At 33.5% G+C, this 20885-nt stretch overlaps 3 protein-coding genes and 1 pseudogene across 3 annotated transcripts; 2 read left to right on the top strand and 2 right to left on the bottom strand.

Annotated features, from left to right (window-relative positions):
- LOC121228962 (uncharacterized) overlaps positions 1–6825 on the bottom strand; it is a 10509-nt pseudogene extending 3684 nt beyond the window's left edge.
- A 3146-nt stretch (positions 6826–9971) lies between these two features.
- LOC107957094 (succinate dehydrogenase [ubiquinone] iron-sulfur subunit 2, mitochondrial) lies at positions 9972–12482 on the top strand. The gene is made up of 2 exons (XM_016892519.2): positions 9972–10899; positions 12158–12482. Exons 1-2 carry the CDS (start codon positions 10217–10219, stop codon positions 12327–12329), a joined length of 855 nt encoding a protein of 284 aa, XP_016748008.1. The 5' UTR covers positions 9972–10216; the 3' UTR covers positions 12330–12482.
- A 943-nt stretch (positions 12483–13425) lies between these two features.
- Positions 13426–15287, bottom strand: LOC107957093 (ATP synthase mitochondrial F1 complex assembly factor 2). The gene is made up of 4 exons (XM_016892518.2): positions 14713–15287; positions 14209–14383; positions 13747–14024; positions 13426–13655 (listed from the first exon to the last, which is right to left on the bottom strand). Exons 1-4 carry the CDS (start codon positions 15145–15147, stop codon positions 13539–13541), a joined length of 1005 nt encoding a protein of 334 aa, XP_016748007.1. The 5' UTR covers positions 15148–15287; the 3' UTR covers positions 13426–13538.
- Positions 15288–16073: 786 nt separating this feature from the next.
- On the top strand, positions 16074–16983 carry LOC107961147 (uncharacterized). Its single transcript, XM_016897371.2, has one exon. It carries the CDS (start codon positions 16213–16215, stop codon positions 16801–16803), a length of 591 nt encoding a protein of 196 aa, XP_016752860.1. The 5' UTR covers positions 16074–16212; the 3' UTR covers positions 16804–16983.
- The last annotated feature ends 3902 nt before the right edge of the window (positions 16984–20885 follow it).

Raw genomic sequence — 20885 nt, 5'->3', positions numbered from 1 at the left:
CCAATGATTAACGTTGTCTATTATCTTTTTATATAAGTTGCACACTATCGTTTCGACTAGTCTTCTTGTTACTACTAAAGGTACTCCCAAATATTTACCAACAAGTCTCTAATCTTAAACTTTGGTAAGCCTTTGAATCTCTAAAGATTGGCCTTGCTAAAGCCAAAAGAGACTCACTTTTACACAATTTAGTTGTTTACTTGACATAAACATATTCAAGAGATCTTGCACTCCCTAGATACAACTCAATTTCCATTTATGAAGATTATCAAGCCAACGACAAACTTACATGCGTAAGGCTTTGTTATTCTTCCTTGTGTGCTTGGCCATGCATGCATGCAATGCACGACATGTTAGCGTACTCAATGACGACAATAATGTTTCCAATAAGAACATATTTTTTAGGCAAAATGATTTATTTGGCTCTCCAACTTTACAAAAAAAATCATTTTAGCCCTTAATTTAATTTTTCATCTTTTTTAGCATTAAACTTACGTTCTTTTTATCAAATAACCCAAAATAGATGAAAAAATATTTTTTTAACTTTGTTGACGCGTAAGCATTTAATTTATTTTAAAAATTTAAAAATTCAAAAAAAATATATAAAATATTTTTTAAAAATGAAAAATTATTATAAAAAATTATATTTTTAATATTTTTAAATTTTAAAAAATTAATTAAATATTAACATAACATCCACATGTATGTTACATTAGCAGCGCTAACAAACATTAACTTCTCCACCCATTTTAAGGGATTTGGCAAGAAATACAAGTTTGAAAGCCAAAGAAATAAAAAATTAAATGAAAGATTAAATGATTTTCTTTGTAAGTTGAAAAGCCAAAAAAATCATTATGACTTTTTTTCTAACAAGTTAAACCTTTCTCAAAAAGGTTCATTGTATGGAAGTGAAAAAAGGAGTGAAAAATAGGGCACCCAAAAATGGAAAACTTTGATCATAAAAAAAATAATAAAAAAAGTGGATGGGACAGACCAGGCTAGTGTTTATAATAGCAGCCATTAAAAACAGCACCAAAAAAATACGGGATTTATGACCCGATACGATGAAAACCGACCCGCTGTGACCTGCTGACCTGATGGACGGACCACTAGTGAGCTTAATAGATAGGCGGCAACCCCCTGGCATGCTAAACTAATAGCGCAGAGGGGTGGTGAGACCTCATAGGGGACACCCCTGACCTTGCAACGGTGGGATGGCGGACATGCCATGATGTGTTTTGGGGACCATTAAGGTCTCAATGCCCATTTGCAGAAATAAAAGAAATCTAGAAGAGAGCGGGAAGGAAGGGAAAAAAAGCAGAATAGAGAAGAGAATGGAAAAAAAATAGAAAAAAAAGGAGAAAGGAAAGAAAAAGTTTGATTGGAAGAGAAAAAATTAGGTTTGTTAAGGTTGGAAAAAATTAAAAGAGGTTGTTTGGGTTAGAAGGATTTAGTGTTGAAAAAAATCATAAAAGGTAATTTTATTTAATAATTTTTTTTGTTATAAATAAATGTTAAATTTTTTTTATTTATTTCAGAATTAATATTTAATTTTATTTTTGTAATGTATTATTTGGGTTAAAAAGAACTATTAAGGTATGTTTGTATTTATTTTATATTTCATTCATAAGTTTATTTTATGTTTATTCAAGTAAAAAGCCTATTTATGTTATGTAGAAAGAATGTTTTATTTTTTTTATGTAATTTATTTTTCATGTGTTTTTAGGTTTATTAGATTTAATCTTTATGTAATTTGTTTGTCATATGTGTTTTAGGTTTATTAGATTTATTTTTATATAATTTAATTGGCATGTTATTTTATTATTTTAATATAAATTTTTTTTATTTTTTATGTAGGTAAAAGATGAGACCATTAAGATGGAATTTGTGAATGGAACCATTGAGTTGGAATTTATGAGATAAATTACGAATAAGAGTTTACGTGTTCTAATTTTTTTTAGATTTTATAATAGGGAATGAGACTTTATTTGTTTTAATTTTATTTTACGTTTTTTTATAAATATTATAATTGAATTTTTTTTTGAAATCTTATAGGAAAAAATAATTATATATTTTTTTGATAATGGCATGTTATTATATATATTAACTTTTAAACCAATACATTTTACCTATTATCATTTAAAATAATAGTAACAATATTTGTATTTATTATTTTGAGATAATTTATGTTATGTTTTTGTTATATTTTTTTATTGGCATGTTATTTTTATTATTTTAATATAATTTTTTTATTTTATGTAGGTAAAAATCAGACCATTGAGATGGAATTTGTGAATGGGACCATTGAGTTGGAATTTATAAAATATATTTATTTTGTTAATGTAATATAACAAAAAATATGATGTCGACAAAACTGTTTGGTATTTTTGTAATTAAAAACAATATATAAAATTTAGGTATTTTGATAAATATTTAAAATGCATCAAATTTAGAAATTAATTATCGAAATTTGTTTTGAAATTGCAAGTATCAAAATGGGTTCATTGATTAAGAACGATGATCACATATCACACACAGTTAATAATATGGTAATATATTGTTATTTGTTATTCACGGGTTCTCTTAAAAAAAAGTTCCACGTCATTTACAAAAATAAATCATGCTATCATAATTATTTTATGTAATTTAATAGTGTCAGGGCCGTACCGCGCATTGAGGGGTCGGGTGAATGGTTTAGGATATCCCCCAGATGAACGACTGATACCATACTTAGAGTTAGTCAGATTCGGGTCAACAACATTAATCTAGATGTTTGATTTGCAGTATGATTTAATATCCGCATTGGTCGAGCATTGGCGCTCGGAGACCTACACTTTTCATTTGCCATGTGGGGAGTGCATTATCACTCTAGAGGATGTTGAACTGCAACTTGAGCTCCCAATTGACAGGAGTGTCGTAATGGATGTAAGTACGATATCTGAGACGGCTGCCCTTTGTTATAGCCTGTTAGGAGTCTTGCCCAATGATGTTGAGTCCAAATTTATAGGTTTGGTATTTTTATGGCTAAAAGCCAATTTTGAACATTTATCAATTAATGTCACTGAGCAAGAGGTAATGTGCACAACTTGAGCGTACATTATGCATATTATAGGGGATGTACTGATGCCAGATGCGAACAAAAACAAGGTTCATTTGATGTATTTACCCCTATTAACTGACTTACAGAGTATTCGCTTGTATAGTTGGGGTTTTGCAATTCTGACTATGTTGTATCGTGAGTTTTGTTGGGTGACAAAGCCTGATACCGTAGACATAGGTGAATGCCTCATATTGCTGCAGTCTTGGGTTCTTTACCGGATGTCATTCTTAGCATCGGTTAGTCACCAAGCATACGTATTTCCACTGGTGAATAGGTGACAAAATTTTACTTTTTATAGTAATTAATTGACTTTTTTTTCTAATGATACTATTCTAGCAATACTATTCTAACATGTAATTTGTTTTCGTATATGGAGTACCAATCCGGGTATCGGGAGGTCATATACCGTTCTGATATATCATCTCAAGATTGAACAACATGTCGGGGAAAGGGTAAGCCACTCCAATATTCACGACATGTAATTACTTTGTATATCTTACTCGAACTGTATTAAATTTTAACCATGTTATTAATCGTACAGTTCATCTAGATGTCGTATCGAAGACCGAAAATTGCAGCTATTATACCCTCGTCTGCCCACATTCATTCACACATGTGGTGCATTAACACACCTATTATCAATTTCCAGACAGTCGAGTGGTATCATGGTGATCGAGTACTCCGGCAGTTTGGTTGCATCTAGTATATCTCAGATCCGCCAATGTAGTTAGGGAAAATCCACGAGATTAACAAGAGAGGAAAACATCGAAATAATTGAGGGGTTGTGCACCAGAAATATATTGCAATATGGATAATCAGATGACGCAAAGACTTCAAATGGACATTTCTTTTGATTTGCAACCATCGTTAGAGTACATACAATGGTACTCCGGTATGAGGAAACCATATTTACTTGGTGGGCAATCGACTGTAGTCCCCCCGTATATGCATCGACTTGGGGCATACGAGCCAGAGCCCGAGCAGTCGCATACACATTCTGGGGATGGTTCTTATCATCCCGAGATAACTATTTCCCAGGCTCGTCAAAAAACAAATATCATTTCGAATTTGATATATTCAGTCCAGTACCATCCCAGTACAACACTCCTCTAGGTCCGTATCCACCACACTACTCCACACCTCTCGGCTCAAGTTCATCGATGGCATTCGGGGTATATGATTTTTCTTCCATGTTTCGCACACCCCCACCTGTGGTTGAAAAGAATGTTGATCACCGCGATCACCTGCAACATGAACGTCGACCCCTGCAGAAAGATACCCTAAGACTACACCTTCAAACCATCAATTTTAGGGGTTTCTTGTAAATATTACAAAGTTTGTACTTTTTAAATTTAAAAAATTTTATAAATGAAAAAAAAGACAATCTTTGTATTTATTTAATTAGATTAATTGTAATATTAAAACTTGGAACAAACTTTGTAGTCATAAATTAGATACATTACAATATTAAAACTTGGAACAAACTTTGTGATCATAAATTAGATACATTACAACATTAAAACTTAGAATAAACTTTGTGATCATAAATTAAATACATTACAACATTAAAACTTGGAACAAACTTTGTTGTCATAAATTAGATACATTACAACATTAAAACTTGGAACAAACTTTGTGATCATAAATTAGGTACATTACAACATTAAAATGAGGAACAAACTTTGTAATTTAAATTAGGTACATTGGATTATATAAGCTCAATTCCTGCCCGATCGTGAAGATTGTCCAATATGGTAGTTTCACTGTAGGTATTTACTCTGATTATGACCAGCTAATTTGCATAATCCACAATACTTACCGTCAGATTTCTCTTTAATGTACATTTCATTATGAATTTTGAATGATTGTGGATGACCTTTCAGGATTCCTACGCAACCCTTTGTCTGGGACAAGCTCGAAAGTCATCGGAGGCACCTACCATATAGACAGGTTAAGCAGGACGGGAAACTCATTCTTCCAGACATGCAACGTACGCTCAAGGGTGTACACATCATCGATAAAATGTTCAACATTCAGTGAGACTTTAGCATAAGCTGGCATGACATGTGCATATGGATAATGAAGTGTTTGGAACCTCTTACAATCGCACCGTCTATTTCAAAGATCAACTTTATAGGACCTAGGTGGTATACTGGGACAATGACCACTGGTCTCTGTAACTCGAAATGTTTCAAGACATCATGAATGTACTTCTACATTCATCGACCTCGCCATCCGATGGTTTGTAATCATTGCATCCCTAACACCTTTGATAAACACGTGTCCCACTTCTATCTGGTTGACTTGTTGCTAACCCATTCTTAGCATCAAGGTAGCCAACCTGTAGAATGCAGCCGAGAAGATAGATGAAATTGGAAGATGTTGCTTTTTCAACAACACGAAGTTAATCCCCTCTGCCAAGTTGGTGGTCATATGACTATAGCGAAAACCCTCGTTGAAACTTTGAGCCCATTGCCACGGCTCCATGGTACCCAACCACTGTCGGAAAGATGTGTTCGTTTGACCCTCCATGTCACTCTCAAGTCGAGTCATTTTTACAGGAAAATGTGTGGCTCTAACTTGTGCACTGTCTATGTATTAAGAAAAGATAAGTTACAGCCTCGCCCTAAAACATTAAAACATATATTGAAAAGATAAGGTTATCCTTTACCCATTCTCACAACTTGTCTTCGCCAGTCTATATTATTACAATCTCGATGGAAGTTTGCCGAGATGTGTTGGATGTAGTAAATAGATCTTCATGGCACATCAGAATGCCTAATGGCGGTAATTAATCATTTCCCTCTATCGGAGATGATGCAAATATTATCGTTGCTAATAACACATCTCTGCAGGTTCGTAAGAAAGAATTCTCATGATTCCATGTTCTCTTTATCTACGATGGCAAACACTATTGGGAGCTCGTTCTTGTTCCTGTCTTGAGCAACCGCAAAAATAAGATCTATGTATATTTTCTGTATAGCTAGGTCCCATCTACGTGCACAAACGGCTTATAGTAGGGAAATGCGCACACACATGGATCAAATGTCCAAAACATCCGATGGAAAAAATTTTTTCGGTTGTAATTGGTCATCCAGACCGTAATAAGGCCGTGTCTATAACTCAATTACAGTTTACGACACGTATTCCAACATAGCGGCTATCTATCCTTGTAGCTCATTGTACGATGCATCAAAATCCTCGTACAATTGTTCCATTGCCATCTGTTTAACTATCTATGCCTTTCGATATGATACTTGATACTAGAATTGTGCCTGCATTTCGACAATCAGTACCAAAACTTTAATGGTCGACATGTCATTCACCATTGTCATGATACACGTACAAATAGTTCTGGAATCAAATTTTTGATGATCTTCTATCATATGTGTTGACGTGCATATAAGAGGCCCAACAAATTTTCGTATCTCTTACATTTGCAACTTCTGAATAAATACGACTCGTACCTACTAATTGCAGCCTTCTGCCGACTTCTAACACTCCCCAATATATAATGTTGGTTTAGACACGACGACTTTGTAGTCCACTAATATATTTATGCTATACCGCTTAATAGCAAATATGCACTCTTCCTTCTTTCCGAATCTCTGACCCATGAATAACTCATCAGGATCGGAATCTACAGCCAACCAGTGAGTAGGTAGTATTTCAGGGTACTTCGAGAACTCGACTGCATACACCGCACCGGGGTCTATGAGCGACATGTGTGCTCTAGGATTATTGTGTATCAAAATACATCAAATTTGGTTCTCGATTGAATACACGTTAATGTTTCCATTGTTATTCACGTCTTCGTTATTAATATCATTCGGGACCTCGTCCACAGCAAGATCACTATCACTATCGACCTCGTGATCACAAGGATTACTACTATCGTATCCATCATCACCAACCACATCAATATCTGGTGCAACATTAAAATTGATATCGATCCCGCGTACAGTCGACTGACTATCAACGTACGATATCAAAGCCACCATATACGGTTCTTGAGCTTCATGTTCTTCACCTAATGGATTGAGATCTTCAGTTGGTTTCACACCAGCTAACTCAGTAAATAACTGAATCGGTGAATTTTGGTCACTCTAATTCCCACAATAAAAAGCCACCATTGTTTCCACGTCCTCATCGTTTATAAGTTCCATTTCGATGAATTTGATGGTATCTGTCGAAACTGGAAACTTGTAGAAAAGTTTCGAGATCCTTCTCCTACAACGTCTAACAATTTTTACACTAATCCTTTCTTTCATATCATCGAACGAGACATTTCTATTAAATTTTATTGCTATTTGTTGGCGACATTCAAATATACATCTAACAGTCGTTGTCAAGATTATTCTATCGAAATAAACACATACGAAAAATTGATTATCCATCTTCAATACTCAATCTGTTAAAAAAGAAATAAAAATTTTTAAAACACTTTCGAACAGCAAAAAATAGCCACATAAAAAAATTAATGAATAAAAAGAGACCAAAATTATATCAATATGCAATTTTTTTCATTCATAAGCTCAAACTTTTTTAGTTCTCATTTTGTACATGAACAACATTTATCTTTACATTTAACCACTTAAATTCATTTCTACATTTTCTTCCATCTCTGATCCTGTATCTTCTCTAGGAAATTCTCTATATTAAATTCTGAATTCTCTTTAAATTCATCTTCTACAATCCAATTTGGAAATTCCTCAGGATCTTCTTCCTCTTTAATCTTTATAATGGGTATTAAATTTAGAAATTCTCTTGGTAATTTCTTAACAACTAATTTATCCATCCATGGTATGTCAAACACATTTTGCTTCCTAGTCAACTTTTGAGAACCTACACTTTGTCTCGCTATTTTCCTTGCTCTATAAGAGATTATAAACTTCACGAAGTATATAACTAGATTCTAATAGGTTCGTGTCTTCCGAAGTTGGTCTAAAATGATTTGATGCTCCCGTTCTATTGATGTCCCTCTAAGGGTTAAGTATTGCACTTTATTCTTTCTAATCAGTTCATAACCTTTCATAACACTTCTTGCATATTTTGATTTACGATAATAAGGTGTTGAATGAGGTCTTCTTCTGGTGTCATTCTGTAATCTTGCAATTCTCTCACCATCTTATCAACTTTCTCTCTTTGTGCTAAGTTATTATCTCATCAGGCAATATCAGATTATTGTCATTTCTACCAATATCTATGACAGAAAATATTTTTATTTCGATTTTCAGTATTTATCTATTTTTTTCTGTTGTTATCACTAGCTAACAATTACTTCATAATAGTTATTAACAAAATAACTTTCAAATATATTAAAAAATATATTAAAACATAACATTCGTTACCTAACAAATCACAATAAACCTTAAACAAGTAAACACAAAACTTACAAACAAATTAACTTAAAAATTAATATAAATTTACATTTATAATCTAACAAATCACAATAAACAAAATAACTTTAAAACAAAACATAAAAAAATACTAAAAAAACTATATAATACTAAAAAAAAATTATTCTTATAATAATATATTCTATTTAAAATAAAAATAAAATAAAAATAAAATACATTTCATTTCTTTCTTTCTTCTCCCTCTCTTCTTCCTTATGTTCTGCTATATTTTTATAACTAAGCTTTATTATTGAACCGGGATGTTAATTAGAAAATCTAATACTGGTGCCGCCTATCAGGTAGGCACCACTATTAAAATAATAATTTTTTTAGTCAACTATGTCATTTTTTAAAGTGATGCCGCCTATGCACTACCCTCCACTTACATCAATGTACCATTTTGGTACATAATCCAACTAACATACTATTTAAGTATTTTATTTTATTTTCATAATATTTAGGTAAAAAAGCCAATTATTTGTAAACCCATAAAAATTTTTCACCCCTAAGTTCTTGTACACAAAGAATGGAAGAGGAAGCTATCATTTGCTTAAAACGAAAGAAGAAGTACATGATTGACTATAAAATGTGTTTTATTCTCATAATTGAAGATTGAATCGTAAACTATATAATTAAAAAATAAAGTAAGCAACCCTCGCACCATATTTCATGGTTAGTTGATAAAATATTTAAAAAAAAATAAAAAAGGTCAAAATATTATTCAAACAAAATTAACATGCCACATCTATATGGGTGATCATAATGCAACAACCTCATAGTTTTATAAACTTTTTAAAGCTAGAGAGCAATTGAAGCATAATTTTATGATTATTTCTATAGTTTACAAAAAGGTTTATATTAAATTTTATGTTATCCTAACCTTTCCTCTTGAAATATACATATTTTATAGGGCTATAACTTAAATTTGGAAAACTGTACAATAACGATTTCTTTATTTTAAATCTACTTAAGTTAATTTAGCAACTTTCAAGAAAATTCTTTGAGGTATAAAAAAATATTGCAGAACCAACTCGAAATGAAAGAGCAATGAGAGAAATGAAAAACCACAAAAAATAAATGTATACAAGGTGTCCGAGTAAATATTTTCAATATATTCTTTAATTCAAGAATGAGTGAAGTAAAATAAAATTATTACAAATGAGAGAAAGATCTCTATTTAAAATTAAATTCTTAATATCTAACAGTACAAATTTAATTATATCATCAACTGATATTAATATTTATCTACAAGATAAAAATCTTATAAATTTTAAATTCTATGCAATTAATATTAATTACTCTGGTATATCTAATAGACTTTTGATTCACACCACGTTAGATATACTCCTGAAAAAGGGAAAAAAACTAAAGCATTTGATTCAACCACATAAATCCATCTCCTGATACGGGCCCTAGAGGTATAATTTCACACTTCTCAATAAACGTCCTCAAATCATGGTCGTCCACGTATCCCACTCTTTCTAGGGGCCATGCTGAGGCTCAGCACACGCCCTAGGAAAGGTAGCTCCGATAGGAAAAGGGCACCAAAAGCATATACCCGTAATACCCCTCTTATCACCAAACCCGCAACTTTTATTTCTAGTCCATTTCCGTCATCTTGTTCAATATAAATCCCCTAAATATTGAAATTTTTTTGTTACTTTCTTTTCAACTGTGTTTTCGTGTCTGGATTTTGTCATATTCTTCTCCTAAAACCATGGCGACCAACTTTATTCGACGGGCGATGAATATGGCATCACGAGTGTCATCACCAAAGGTGGCTCCGGCGTCGAGGATGGTGGTGGTTAGGCCGTACGCTAGCGAAACAGAAGCTCAAAAGGTGGAACCAAAAGCCGCCGCCTCCTCCAACATGAAGACCTTCCAAATCTACCGATGGAATCCAGATAACCCTACCAAACCCCAGCTCCAAGACTACAAAATCGACTTAAAAGAATGCGGGCCTATGGTCCTTGACGCCCTCATCAAGATCAAGAACGAGATCGACCCATCGCTCACCTTCCGCCGCTCCTGCCGTGAAGGAATATGCGGCTCTTGTGCAATGAACATCAACGGCTGTAACGGCTTAGCTTGTCTGACCAAGATCGAATCAGGATCGTTGGATACCACTATAACGCCTCTGCCGCATATGTTCGTGATTAAAGATCTGGTGGTGGATATGACCAACTTTTATAATCAGTATAAGAGTATTGAACCGTGGTTGAAGAGGAAAAACCCGCTGCCGACGGCGGGAAAAGAGATTCTGCAGAGTAAAAAGGATAGAGCTAAGCTAGATGGGATGTATGAGTGTATTTTGTGTGCTTGTTGTAGCACTAGCTGTCCCAGCTATTGGTGGAATCCCGAGTCTTATCTAGGTCCTGCTGCTTTGCTCCATGCAAACAGGTACTAACTATTTAATTTTGGGTTTATCTGTTAATTTGATGTTTCTGAAGGTTTTGTGGACTGGGATTGCAATTAATATGATTGGTTCATAGGAAATGAGTGAACTTTATCTTGAGTGACTAACAGAGAACACTAAGAGTGAATGCTTTAAGGCTTTTTATTTCTTAAATTGATGCTGTTGGTGATTTTCTTTTTGGCTTATTCCACCATCTATTTGGTTGATAACTGAAAAGGAGGAACTTTTATTTTCTATTTTTGATAGTGAATCTTACAATTCACGTTATTCCCTTCAAAATTGGGGTTCTCTGATTGATTCACTTAAGTTTGTATTTAGTCTTTTATTGATTATTGAGTAGTTTAAGTTTTAGGACTCTTTTGGGCTCATGGTTTGCTAAGGATTTTCTTGGTTTATAGTCCGTCTTGTAGAAGTGAATGCTACTTTACCTGACTTGGAAATGACTGTTGTATAGAGGTGTGTGTTTGAAAGGAGAATGCTCAAACTTTTTAAAATTTTTTTTTCGTATTTGGAAGATCATACTTTCCATACTAATGGTTAGACATAAGATTTCAAGGAAAATGAAGAGTTTGGTGGGAAGCGGAAATGAATGAAGATGTTTTTGTTCCTGGGGGGCATAATATGTAGGGTTGATGTGTTAATTCAACATCGGAAGTGATTCTTGATTATAATATTGTTACCTACGTTTTAAGTTTTTGCTAATTGACTATTTGTTTGAGATTAGGGTCCTTATTGTCCTTGTTACTTAAGAAAACTCTGATGATTCTTTTCATTTCTAGTAGTCGAATGCCCCATGAATTTTGGCTGCGAAATTGCAAAAGGGCTATTTCTCATTAGTAGCTGAATTACAGTATTAGAATGATTCACTTATTAAACTTTTTTTAATCATTACAATATTGAGGGAGGGGGAAGGGATGAAATGGTTTGAACCCCTGTTATCTAGGTACCTGACAAGAGCTTTAACCTTTGCTCCAGACAAGTTTTGGCCACTTATTAATTCTTGGTAAACTATCAAGTCAACTGATGCTCCCATATTAGATGTTATGTTCATCATGTTCATTCCACTGATTTACATCAAACTTGTAATGGGACATGTCAATCAAAATAAACTAGAGTAGTTTGTTGCCTGTTGATCTTTTGTTCTTTCCTTGACCAGTTTTGGTAGTTCTTACGTTCAGATTACTGTCTTCTTTTCTCCTGAGAGTGTGTGTAAAGTTTGTTAACCAGGCATCTTATATGCAGATGGATAAGCGACAGCCGAGATGAATACACAAAGGAGAGATTGGAGGCCATAAATGATGAGTTTAAGCTGTATCGTTGCCATACAATATTGAACTGTGCTCGTGCTTGTCCAAAGGGGCTGAACCCGGGAAAGCATATCGCACACATCAAGCATCTTGAGCTTACTGCTTGAAGTCTCAATCTCCACAAATAAGATGTTAAAACCAGGCAATCTGGATTTTTTTTTCTTGTGAGGATTCCTTGAACAATTTGCTTTGATTTAATAACTGTATTCTCCCTCACAATTGTACTTAATCTTGTTTTTCAAGTGCTGATTTTGGTTTAATTGATCCTTATTTTTGTTTGTTGCATTTAATCTAATATAATAACATTCAGATTGGTAGGTTTGATCATGCTGTTTTTGCTAGAGATTTCGGAGTTTTGAGTATCCATCTAATTTCCTACCAACTATAGTAGAAAGCAAAACAAATTATAGTAAACAATTACTTCTGAAGTAACTAACTACACAAACATTGCATTCAATCATTGTGGCTCTTATTATATATGTTCCGAAAGAATAAGAACTTGGCTTGGTTTGGATGATTATCATTGATCATCATAGTTTCGGGATGAATCATTAATATACTCGCAGAAAGTGTATGAAAGTGAACTTTCCATTTTCAAATTCTAACGTAACGAGTTAGGTCCACCATCTATGAGACTTAAGCAGAATTATATATATATCAAAACAGGTGCCAAAGAGAGAACTTCACCTTCCAAGTATGTTCTACAATGGTGAAGTGGGTAATAATAACATGGATTTTTGCCCTCATCTTTTCTAATGTCGTTCAAGCCAGCAATTGCCTTTCAGTCGGCTTTGAGCCACCAAAGTATGTAACCATTACAGGTGATGTGATTAAACTTGGATCATCCACTTTATTTAGATCATATTTCATGCTAATTTTCTTTCTTAAAAACATGGATTTTTCATGCACATCGATGCATAAGACATGAGTCCGGCTCTAATATTTCAGTTATCTTGTTCAAACAGGTTGCAACAATGATTGTGATACAGCTTGCTGTAATTGTGACATTGAGAGACAGCCACCGATGTGCACCTATTGCTGCAAAGAAGAGATGTCTGCTACTGCAAAGCAAGATCACAAGAATGGATTAAAGTTTTCAAGGCCCTAGGCACACAATCACCTTTCCTTGTATAACACAAATGGGAGTCTTCTATCATTAGAAATACCACAAGTCGATGAAAGGCAGGCACTTAAATTCGTTCGTATTCAATTATTAATTTATTTCAATAAAATCATCAATCTTACAACACTTAGTATCACATTAGGAGATATGAATTTATAGTAAAAAAAAAAGCTTTCGTAGCCTCGAGGTTTCCTCAATGAAAAAAGTTCTTCCTAGAAAGACCAAGGAACACGGTTGCTGATGAGATTTGTACCTTGAGGTCAGCAATGTCAACGTCATGCCCACCTTCTACTAAACCCCATTTATCCACCTACAAACATACAAGAGATGTCTCAAGTTACATGATATATACATGCATATGCATGTGTTAGCATAATAGATTTTACTGAAATGAAAAGAACCTGCAAATCTTCCTCAAGTCTAATCAACTCGATTGCTTCCTCAATCTGCAATTTACCACGAAAAATTCCTAGAGCAATAACCAATGAATGTGCCGCAGCTGCAAGGGCATCAATTGCTGCCAATTCACAGTCATCTGTCTTCTTCAGAAGGTTTTCAACAGCCTTTGAGAGACCTTCCCCTTGCTTCCCACCAAAGAAGCTAGAGTACACAATAGGCTGAAAGCCAAATTCAGAATTTAACCAAGAAAGTAAAGGATCAACTTTCTCAACTTGCCTTGCTGCAAAAAAAAAAAAAAAAAAGCCACAATGCCAGATATTATTGCATTTTGGTGTTCACACTGAATCAATAATATAATCATGAGACAAAACGAAAAGGAATTTGGTTTTCCATCAAGCACATGCCTGATGATTCAGTATCAAAGTACGATATGATACAGTCAAAGTATGAAATAACCTACACACCATGAACACCAGCCGTCAAAGTGTTATCCTCTGGTGCACGACAGAACACTAAGTCCTGATCAAATTTCTTCATCAGATGTTCAATGATCTTCGTGCGTGTGAGAGGAACTCTTTCCAGCGCCGTGCAAGCAAGTTTCATCAATGGCATCGTAAAGGGTCTGATTCCATCTGTTTGCTAAAAACAATTAACATCTTATTAGTCATTAAAAAACTCACGGAACCGCCTTTGTACAATACTTCACAATTGGACCTAAGATGATCAACTAAAACATATAGACTACATCTTTTGGATTCACCCTATCCACATTCTGAAGTTACCATTCATCAAACGACACCCAATTCAGACAAGATCAAGTCATACCACATAACAAAAATCCAAAGACACCCAATGCAAAGACTAAGACTAAGCTAGCAACAAACTCAATCTCAAAAGGAAAGCCCCAAATTTTATAAAACAAAATAAAGAATTACAGTTAATTAAAAAAGAAGAGAAAAATGATCTACCTGATATTCCCATTCAGCAGCAATGGCCTTAGCAAGAGCCAAAGTGGGTAACTTGAGAGGCCTTTTAGAAGGGGTTTTAAGAGTCCTATAATCAAGCATAACAGTCCATCCAACTCCATCATCAGACTCTCTCGTAGTAACTTTCTCATAGAATCTCTTCCCAACTATCGATCCAGTCATGAACGACATCGGCATCGTCACCGACGTCGTCTTTTCGGTGCTCGCATTTGAAGTCGGTGGCTTTATGTATATACTATTATCGTCTTTCTCTTTGTTGTTATTGGCGTTGTCGAATGTGAAGGAAGAAGAAGATGGACCGTCGGAGGGGTTGCCATGGGCGGTGGCGATAGAACTGAAATTTAGAGAACGGAGGGCCGAGAGGAAGTTGGGATGTTTAATGGGTTTTAATGCTTTGTTTAAAAGAGAAGCGGCCATCGATTCTTTTTTTCCTGAGAAAATACCGGGGGGGGGTTGGTTCTAGAGCTTTGCTATAGGGTTTTTTTCCATTGAAGCAAGGGGGCGAAAAGCCAGAGAAAAACGTCGAATGGGCTTTGAGCTGAGGCCTCATTAATTCGTTTATGGGTGCTGAATGGTGGTGGGTAAGTTTGAAAGAGGCCTAAAACTCCCTAGTTTAACTGGGCTAAATTCTAGATTTTGGATTGTTTGGGTATATTCAGTTTCTAAAGTTTAATTTAATTAATTTTAGTTTTGTATTTTTAAAATTTGTCAATTTATGTTTTATAGTTTTTAAATTTTAAAATGTTAGACTTGACCAAACGATAACAGTTAAATTTATTTAGTTAAATACTTTTATCAATATTATATTACACGTGTTGTTGTAGATTTAGTATGTATTCTCTAACTGAATCATTCTTAGTCATTATATTTTTCTAAATTTCATATTTTCAATTTTAATACAAGCGACAATCATTAAATCTAATAACTCATTTTTTTAGTAATATATAGAAATAGCAAGGTAACATGGTATTGTATTACACAATTGATAATATGTTTGTTGCATCAATTTTAGAAATAGTAGAACTTTACTTAATGAATTTAATAGCTACCATTTGATTAGGACTAAAAATTTAAAATTATAAAAGTACAGAGACTGAAAATGACTAAATTAAAGTATAGAACTAAATTCAGAACTTTCACATAGTATACGGACTAATAGAAGAATTAAACCAAAAAGGGAATGTTGACTTCTTTTTAATATATATAGAAAAAAAAGGCAGCAGCAACTTAGTCAAAGAAAGCAACTAATTCCAACACCTTGTTTGCCAAGTTTACCAATTTGTTTAATTTATTATATTCAGCTGTCACTGCGATCAATTATTGTTATAAGCTTTCTCCACACGTAGCTTCGACCGAATTTTGAAGTCCTTGCTTCCCAAGCTTTGTCCCTTCAAAATCCAAAACATATAAAAAGAGTCACAAACCATGTTTATCCTCATCCATTATCATTCCTTTTAGCCCACAATCACTTTCTTACCAAAAATGAAGAGGGAAGGTCGTCAACATGGTATGGTTAGGACGTACAGGGTCCTCCCGTCTCCATGGAATCCGAGACCTGAACCCCGGTTCGTTCAACAGGTCAATTCACCTACAACAGCCGGGTTGTTCACCAAAGTTCCTGTGGAGCCTACTAACCATTCCAAGTTTACCGGACGATGCGGTAGGCCTCGGTGCCTAGGGTGTCACATGCACCCGGCTTTTAAGTCCAAGGATAAGGCAAAGGGTACTCATAAGTTTAGGTCAAATGATATGGCCACAAACTATAGGTTGGTCACCTGGAAAGTGGTTGATAAAAGGCCTGGTTTGAATTTTTCAGGGTTTTCAGCAGCAAGGATGTTGGACCATTTATCTAGTGACTATGAAGGTTATGATAATGATGATGATGATGATCAATGTCATGTAGTTAATGATGGTTTAAACGCGAGTTCTCAATCTCAAGAAGAGGTAGAAAATCATGAAGGTAAGACTGAAGATGATGATGAGAAACATGAAGGTGTTGATGTTGATGATATGAAGTTTGTTTTGGATCGTGAATTGGAAGAAGAAGGCTGGTGTTTGGTTGGGGAAATTTGATGATCCATTTCCCATATGTCATTATTAATTTTAAATAATTATGCTTTGTATTTTAATATTTTATCCAGTGTTGTGGGTTGGACCAAAATTTATTAATCAAGGGCATCCCTTTCACAACCATTTGAAAGATTAATAAAGGATTTTTCAAAAAAAAAAAGAGAGATTAATAAAGGATCAAAAGTTTGGTTTATTTTTTATTCATACACGCAAGTTATAATTTGTCAACCTCAGTTAGTCTCTACCAAAAGTACAGAATAATTCTTCTATATAAATGCTAATGGTTTTGATCTGTACTTGTCTGAAAGGTTCAAAACAAATAAAAGGATATAAGAAATAAAATTCGTAGCTTTTTTTTTTCCCTCCTTTTGATAAGGGATAGGGGCAAGGGCTGTTTAGAAATAGGGCGGCTGACAGTTGGCTGCTTTTTGGATTTCCAGCAAAAAAGGTAATCACCAAGATATGTAAAAGCCACTAATGCACAGCACATGAGCGCAATCTGCTTATACCATCGTAAAAACAAGATTTAATATAATTTTTTATTAATCAAATTATAAAAGTAAAATTAAATGCGAAAATGTATTTGATTTTTTGAAATTTTTAATCTTATAATTTTAATCTTTCAAATTAGTATACAAGTAATTCAAAGAAAGTAACTCTTCCTTTTCTAAAAATGTGATATTAGAAAAGTTACATATATGTAATTTGAGAAGTATAATGCTAAAATATAACTTTTGCATAACCCTAATTTTTAATCAGTCCATCATCAATTAGAAATTAGTTATTAGAATATATACAAAATTTGGGTTAATCTTTTCTGATAGTAAATAATAACATATAATTACTATTATTATATATGTGATGCCTATATTTTCCAACAATCTCCCACTTGGACCATATATATATTAATTACTATATAATTACATGTCATTATATAACCTTTTGAACTCAAAACTTTACTATCATATCCAAAAGTTATTCCGAATAATTCGTCCATTAATTATGTTAACATAGAACCAATGCGACTTTCATTACATATACAGTAACTAAATCCATCATTGATCACATTTATTAACATAACCAAATGACATAGATCAAGTATCGATGTGTAACATGAAAATTACATGCAATGTGAACCAAACATGCCTATTTTTAACTGGTCCTCCTTAGCATTAGTGAGATCAAACCTTACCAAAATCAGAGTGTAAATAAACCAAATAAACTTTATTTCTGCAGAAAATAACCTTAAGTTGAAATAACCAAAAATTTATCTATAACAAAAAAGTATTTAAAATTACAAACTCCCATTATAACTGATTATCCCGAAATGACATTACACCATATGAGTAGTGTGCTCTTATCAAACCTTGGGTGTAGTCCTTTAATAAGCGAGTCCGTAATCATGGAATTTGTCCCAATATGCTTTATAGGCACCTAACCACTTTGAACTTTTACTTTAATAACTAGGAACTTAAAGTCTATGTGCTTTGACTTTGATTTGCTCCTGTTGTTATTAGAATAAAGGACTACCAAGTATTGTCACAATTTGCACCCTAGTGACAAAATTTTACATCATTATTCCTTCAAAATCGGAGTCTGTATACCTGATGATCTTTAACTTATCATACCTCAAATATGTGAGCATGTAATATTTTGTTATCTAAAGATACCTCTAGCTGTTATCCAATGGTCCATAGCAGTGTTGCTTAAACGTCTGTGTAACATTTCACCTGGCGAAATCCTAGTGTTCAAATATTGTTTATTGGAGTATGGTGTTTAGAGTAATATCTGAGTGGGTAAGGTGTTAATTGTGACTAAGTATGTAAGTCTATGAGTACGCCTTTAGGGGAAATCTGTCTTGGGCGAGCTTGGTGGTTTGGCAGACTCCTTTGTAGAGTATACACCGCCCCAGTTGTTAGACAATTATGTTAAGTCTTTAGTTAAAGAACTATTTATTATTTTATTATATTATTACTCCGATTGAACAATTTAGGTAGACAAATGAAAATTGGTTAGAATAGAACTAAGTTATTGTAGTCAATAAGACTCACATTTTCGACGAGAGAGAAAGTGATTAGTCATAGGAATCGAGGGAGTTTAGTTGGATAATCAGACTTATCCACTAAACCCAGCTTCTGTGTATAGTTGTGTAAAGTTAGTATAGGCTTCTTGAACAAGTTTTACGTTTTCTCTTATGCCATATTTTCTTCTCAAACTTTCTCTGCAGTTTTCTCTCTGAAAACCTTAGACTAGAAGGCTGCTTGAAGATTTAGGTTCTTTGTATTCAACCAAATCCTTCATTGTTTTAGCACCTGATAAATATCAATGAACCTTAGGTTATTTCATGGCCATTTACGTGACCTTTGAGCTGCATGCTTTAGCGTCAGTTTTGAGTGTAAGGAAGGAAACTTCCTAAATCTGGGTTTTGTGATGATGTTACTTACAAGTTTGTTTAGTTTAGTTTTCTAGTATACAGTCTGATAAGTTTTATTATTTATACTATAGCTCAAGACTCTCCTGAAGGTTCTCATGATAAGGGCAAGAGTCTTGCTATTTGAACTTGTTGCATTTTCTGGTGAGTTCCTTCTTATTCCATGTGTGTGTAATGCATTTGTTTATGTTTGATTTGAGGTAAGTATACATATTCTATGAAGATAAAATATTTGTGCAAAAATGATGGATGCTTGTTGTTATTAGTCTAGTTTGGCCCGTCTGTGTTGAAAATGTGAGAACCTTTTTTTTTTGTGTTTAAGCCACTACTCCTTACTTTCTGAAATGAACAATGTGATCTAAAATATGAAATTGAACTCATGGCATTACATTCAATGAAATAAGAAATGAACTAGCAGATTGTGATAAATGAAAATGGTTGTGTAGCTTCTGGTAGGGCAAGTGTTATTGCAAACCAGATGGACAAATTGTGACAAAAGAAAATAAATGAATGAATGATATGGCTCTGAATATGGACTAAGGTTTGTGTCTAACATGAAGAAGGTAGTTTGTATGATTGCATGGGCGTAAAGTGCACGCCAAAGGAATAATGTCTAGTATATAGTTTATCTGTGTTTGGTATTCGCCAACTAGAGAACTTTGTGACCGTGCTGAGTTGGAAATATTTAGTTGCATTATATGTGACTATTGTAATGTTTTCCTCTGGAACTCACTAAGTTCTTTGAATTTACTTAGTTACCTTTCCTTCCCAGGCTTGTTGATGAAGTAAAAGAATCTCTGAAGACTACGCCAGAGGACTATTGTCACAGTGAGACTTTTTATATTTTATATTATGCATGACATAGGGTGGTGTCAATACATTAACTGTAACATCCTCAAAACCCCCTTGATAGAAAATAATATGAGATAGATTCTTAGTAAAATAAGACGTAAAGATTGTAAAGGATAAGGGATGTTAGAGAAAAATGAAATAAGAAATTCAATTAACTAAATTATAATTTGAAACCTTATTATTAGAAATAATGAAAAAAATATGATGATGTATTAGTTTAATAATACAACTAAAGTGATATGTTAAGTTTATTAAATTGTTAAGGTTTACTATAACCATGAAGTAAAGGTGAGAAGAGACTATTTAAATTCAAATAGAAATTAGTAAGTTAGAATATCTTATACTTGGTATTGAAGGCCATTGTAATATCCCGAATTAGGGCCTAATCGGAATAGTGGTTTCGTGACCATAAATACAAGATAGAAATAATTATTTTATAATTATTTTGAGGTTTATGATATGACTGCATGATTGTGTGAAAATTTCATGATGAAATTCTATGCCTAAAGTGCTTAAATTGAAAGTAGGGACTAAATCGAATAAGTTGCAAAACTTGCATTCTAGAAGTTTTTAGTATGAAATTGTTTTGGAATATTAATGAGGAGGTCTTAAATAGAAATTTGACCAATTTTAAGTTCATGGAAAAAATTAGGACATGGAAGGAATTTTTGGAAAGTTTAGTAGTAAGGGTATTTTGGTCATTTAGTTATTAAAATGAATTAAAAACAAAATTAAAAGCCAATTTTTGTCCATCTTCTTCATTAGGCCGAAATTTCAAGGGTTCTCCATAGCTAGGGTTTGT

Source organism: Gossypium hirsutum, chromosome A05, assembly GCF_007990345.1.
Source record: "Gossypium hirsutum isolate 1008001.06 chromosome A05, Gossypium_hirsutum_v2.1, whole genome shotgun sequence".
Lineage (NCBI taxonomy): Eukaryota > Viridiplantae > Streptophyta > Magnoliopsida > Malvales > Malvaceae > Gossypium > Gossypium hirsutum.
This window is presented reverse-complemented; position numbering and strand designations above follow the sequence as displayed.

Coding starts and splice junctions, on each gene's coding strand:
- LOC107957094 (XM_016892519.2), top strand. CDS start 10,217: ATGGCGACCAACTTTATTCGACGGGCGATGAATATGGCATCACGAGTG. Junction 10,900..12,157: donor GCTTTGCTCCATGCAAACAG/GTACTAACTATT, acceptor TCTTATATGCAG/ATGGATAAGCGACAGCCGAG.
- LOC107957093 (XM_016892518.2), bottom strand. CDS start 15,147: ATGGCCGCTTCTCTTTTAAACAAAGCATTAAAACCCATTAAACATCCC. Junction 14,384..14,712: donor CTGCTGAATGGGAATATCAG/GTAGATCATTTT, acceptor AATTGTTTTTAG/CAAACAGATGGAATCAGACC. Junction 14,025..14,208: donor TTTGACGGCTGGTGTTCATG/GTGTGTAGGTTA, acceptor TTTTTTTTGCAG/CAAGGCAAGTTGAGAAAGTT.
- LOC107961147 (XM_016897371.2), top strand. CDS start 16,213: ATGAAGAGGGAAGGTCGTCAACATGGTATGGTTAGGACGTACAGGGTC.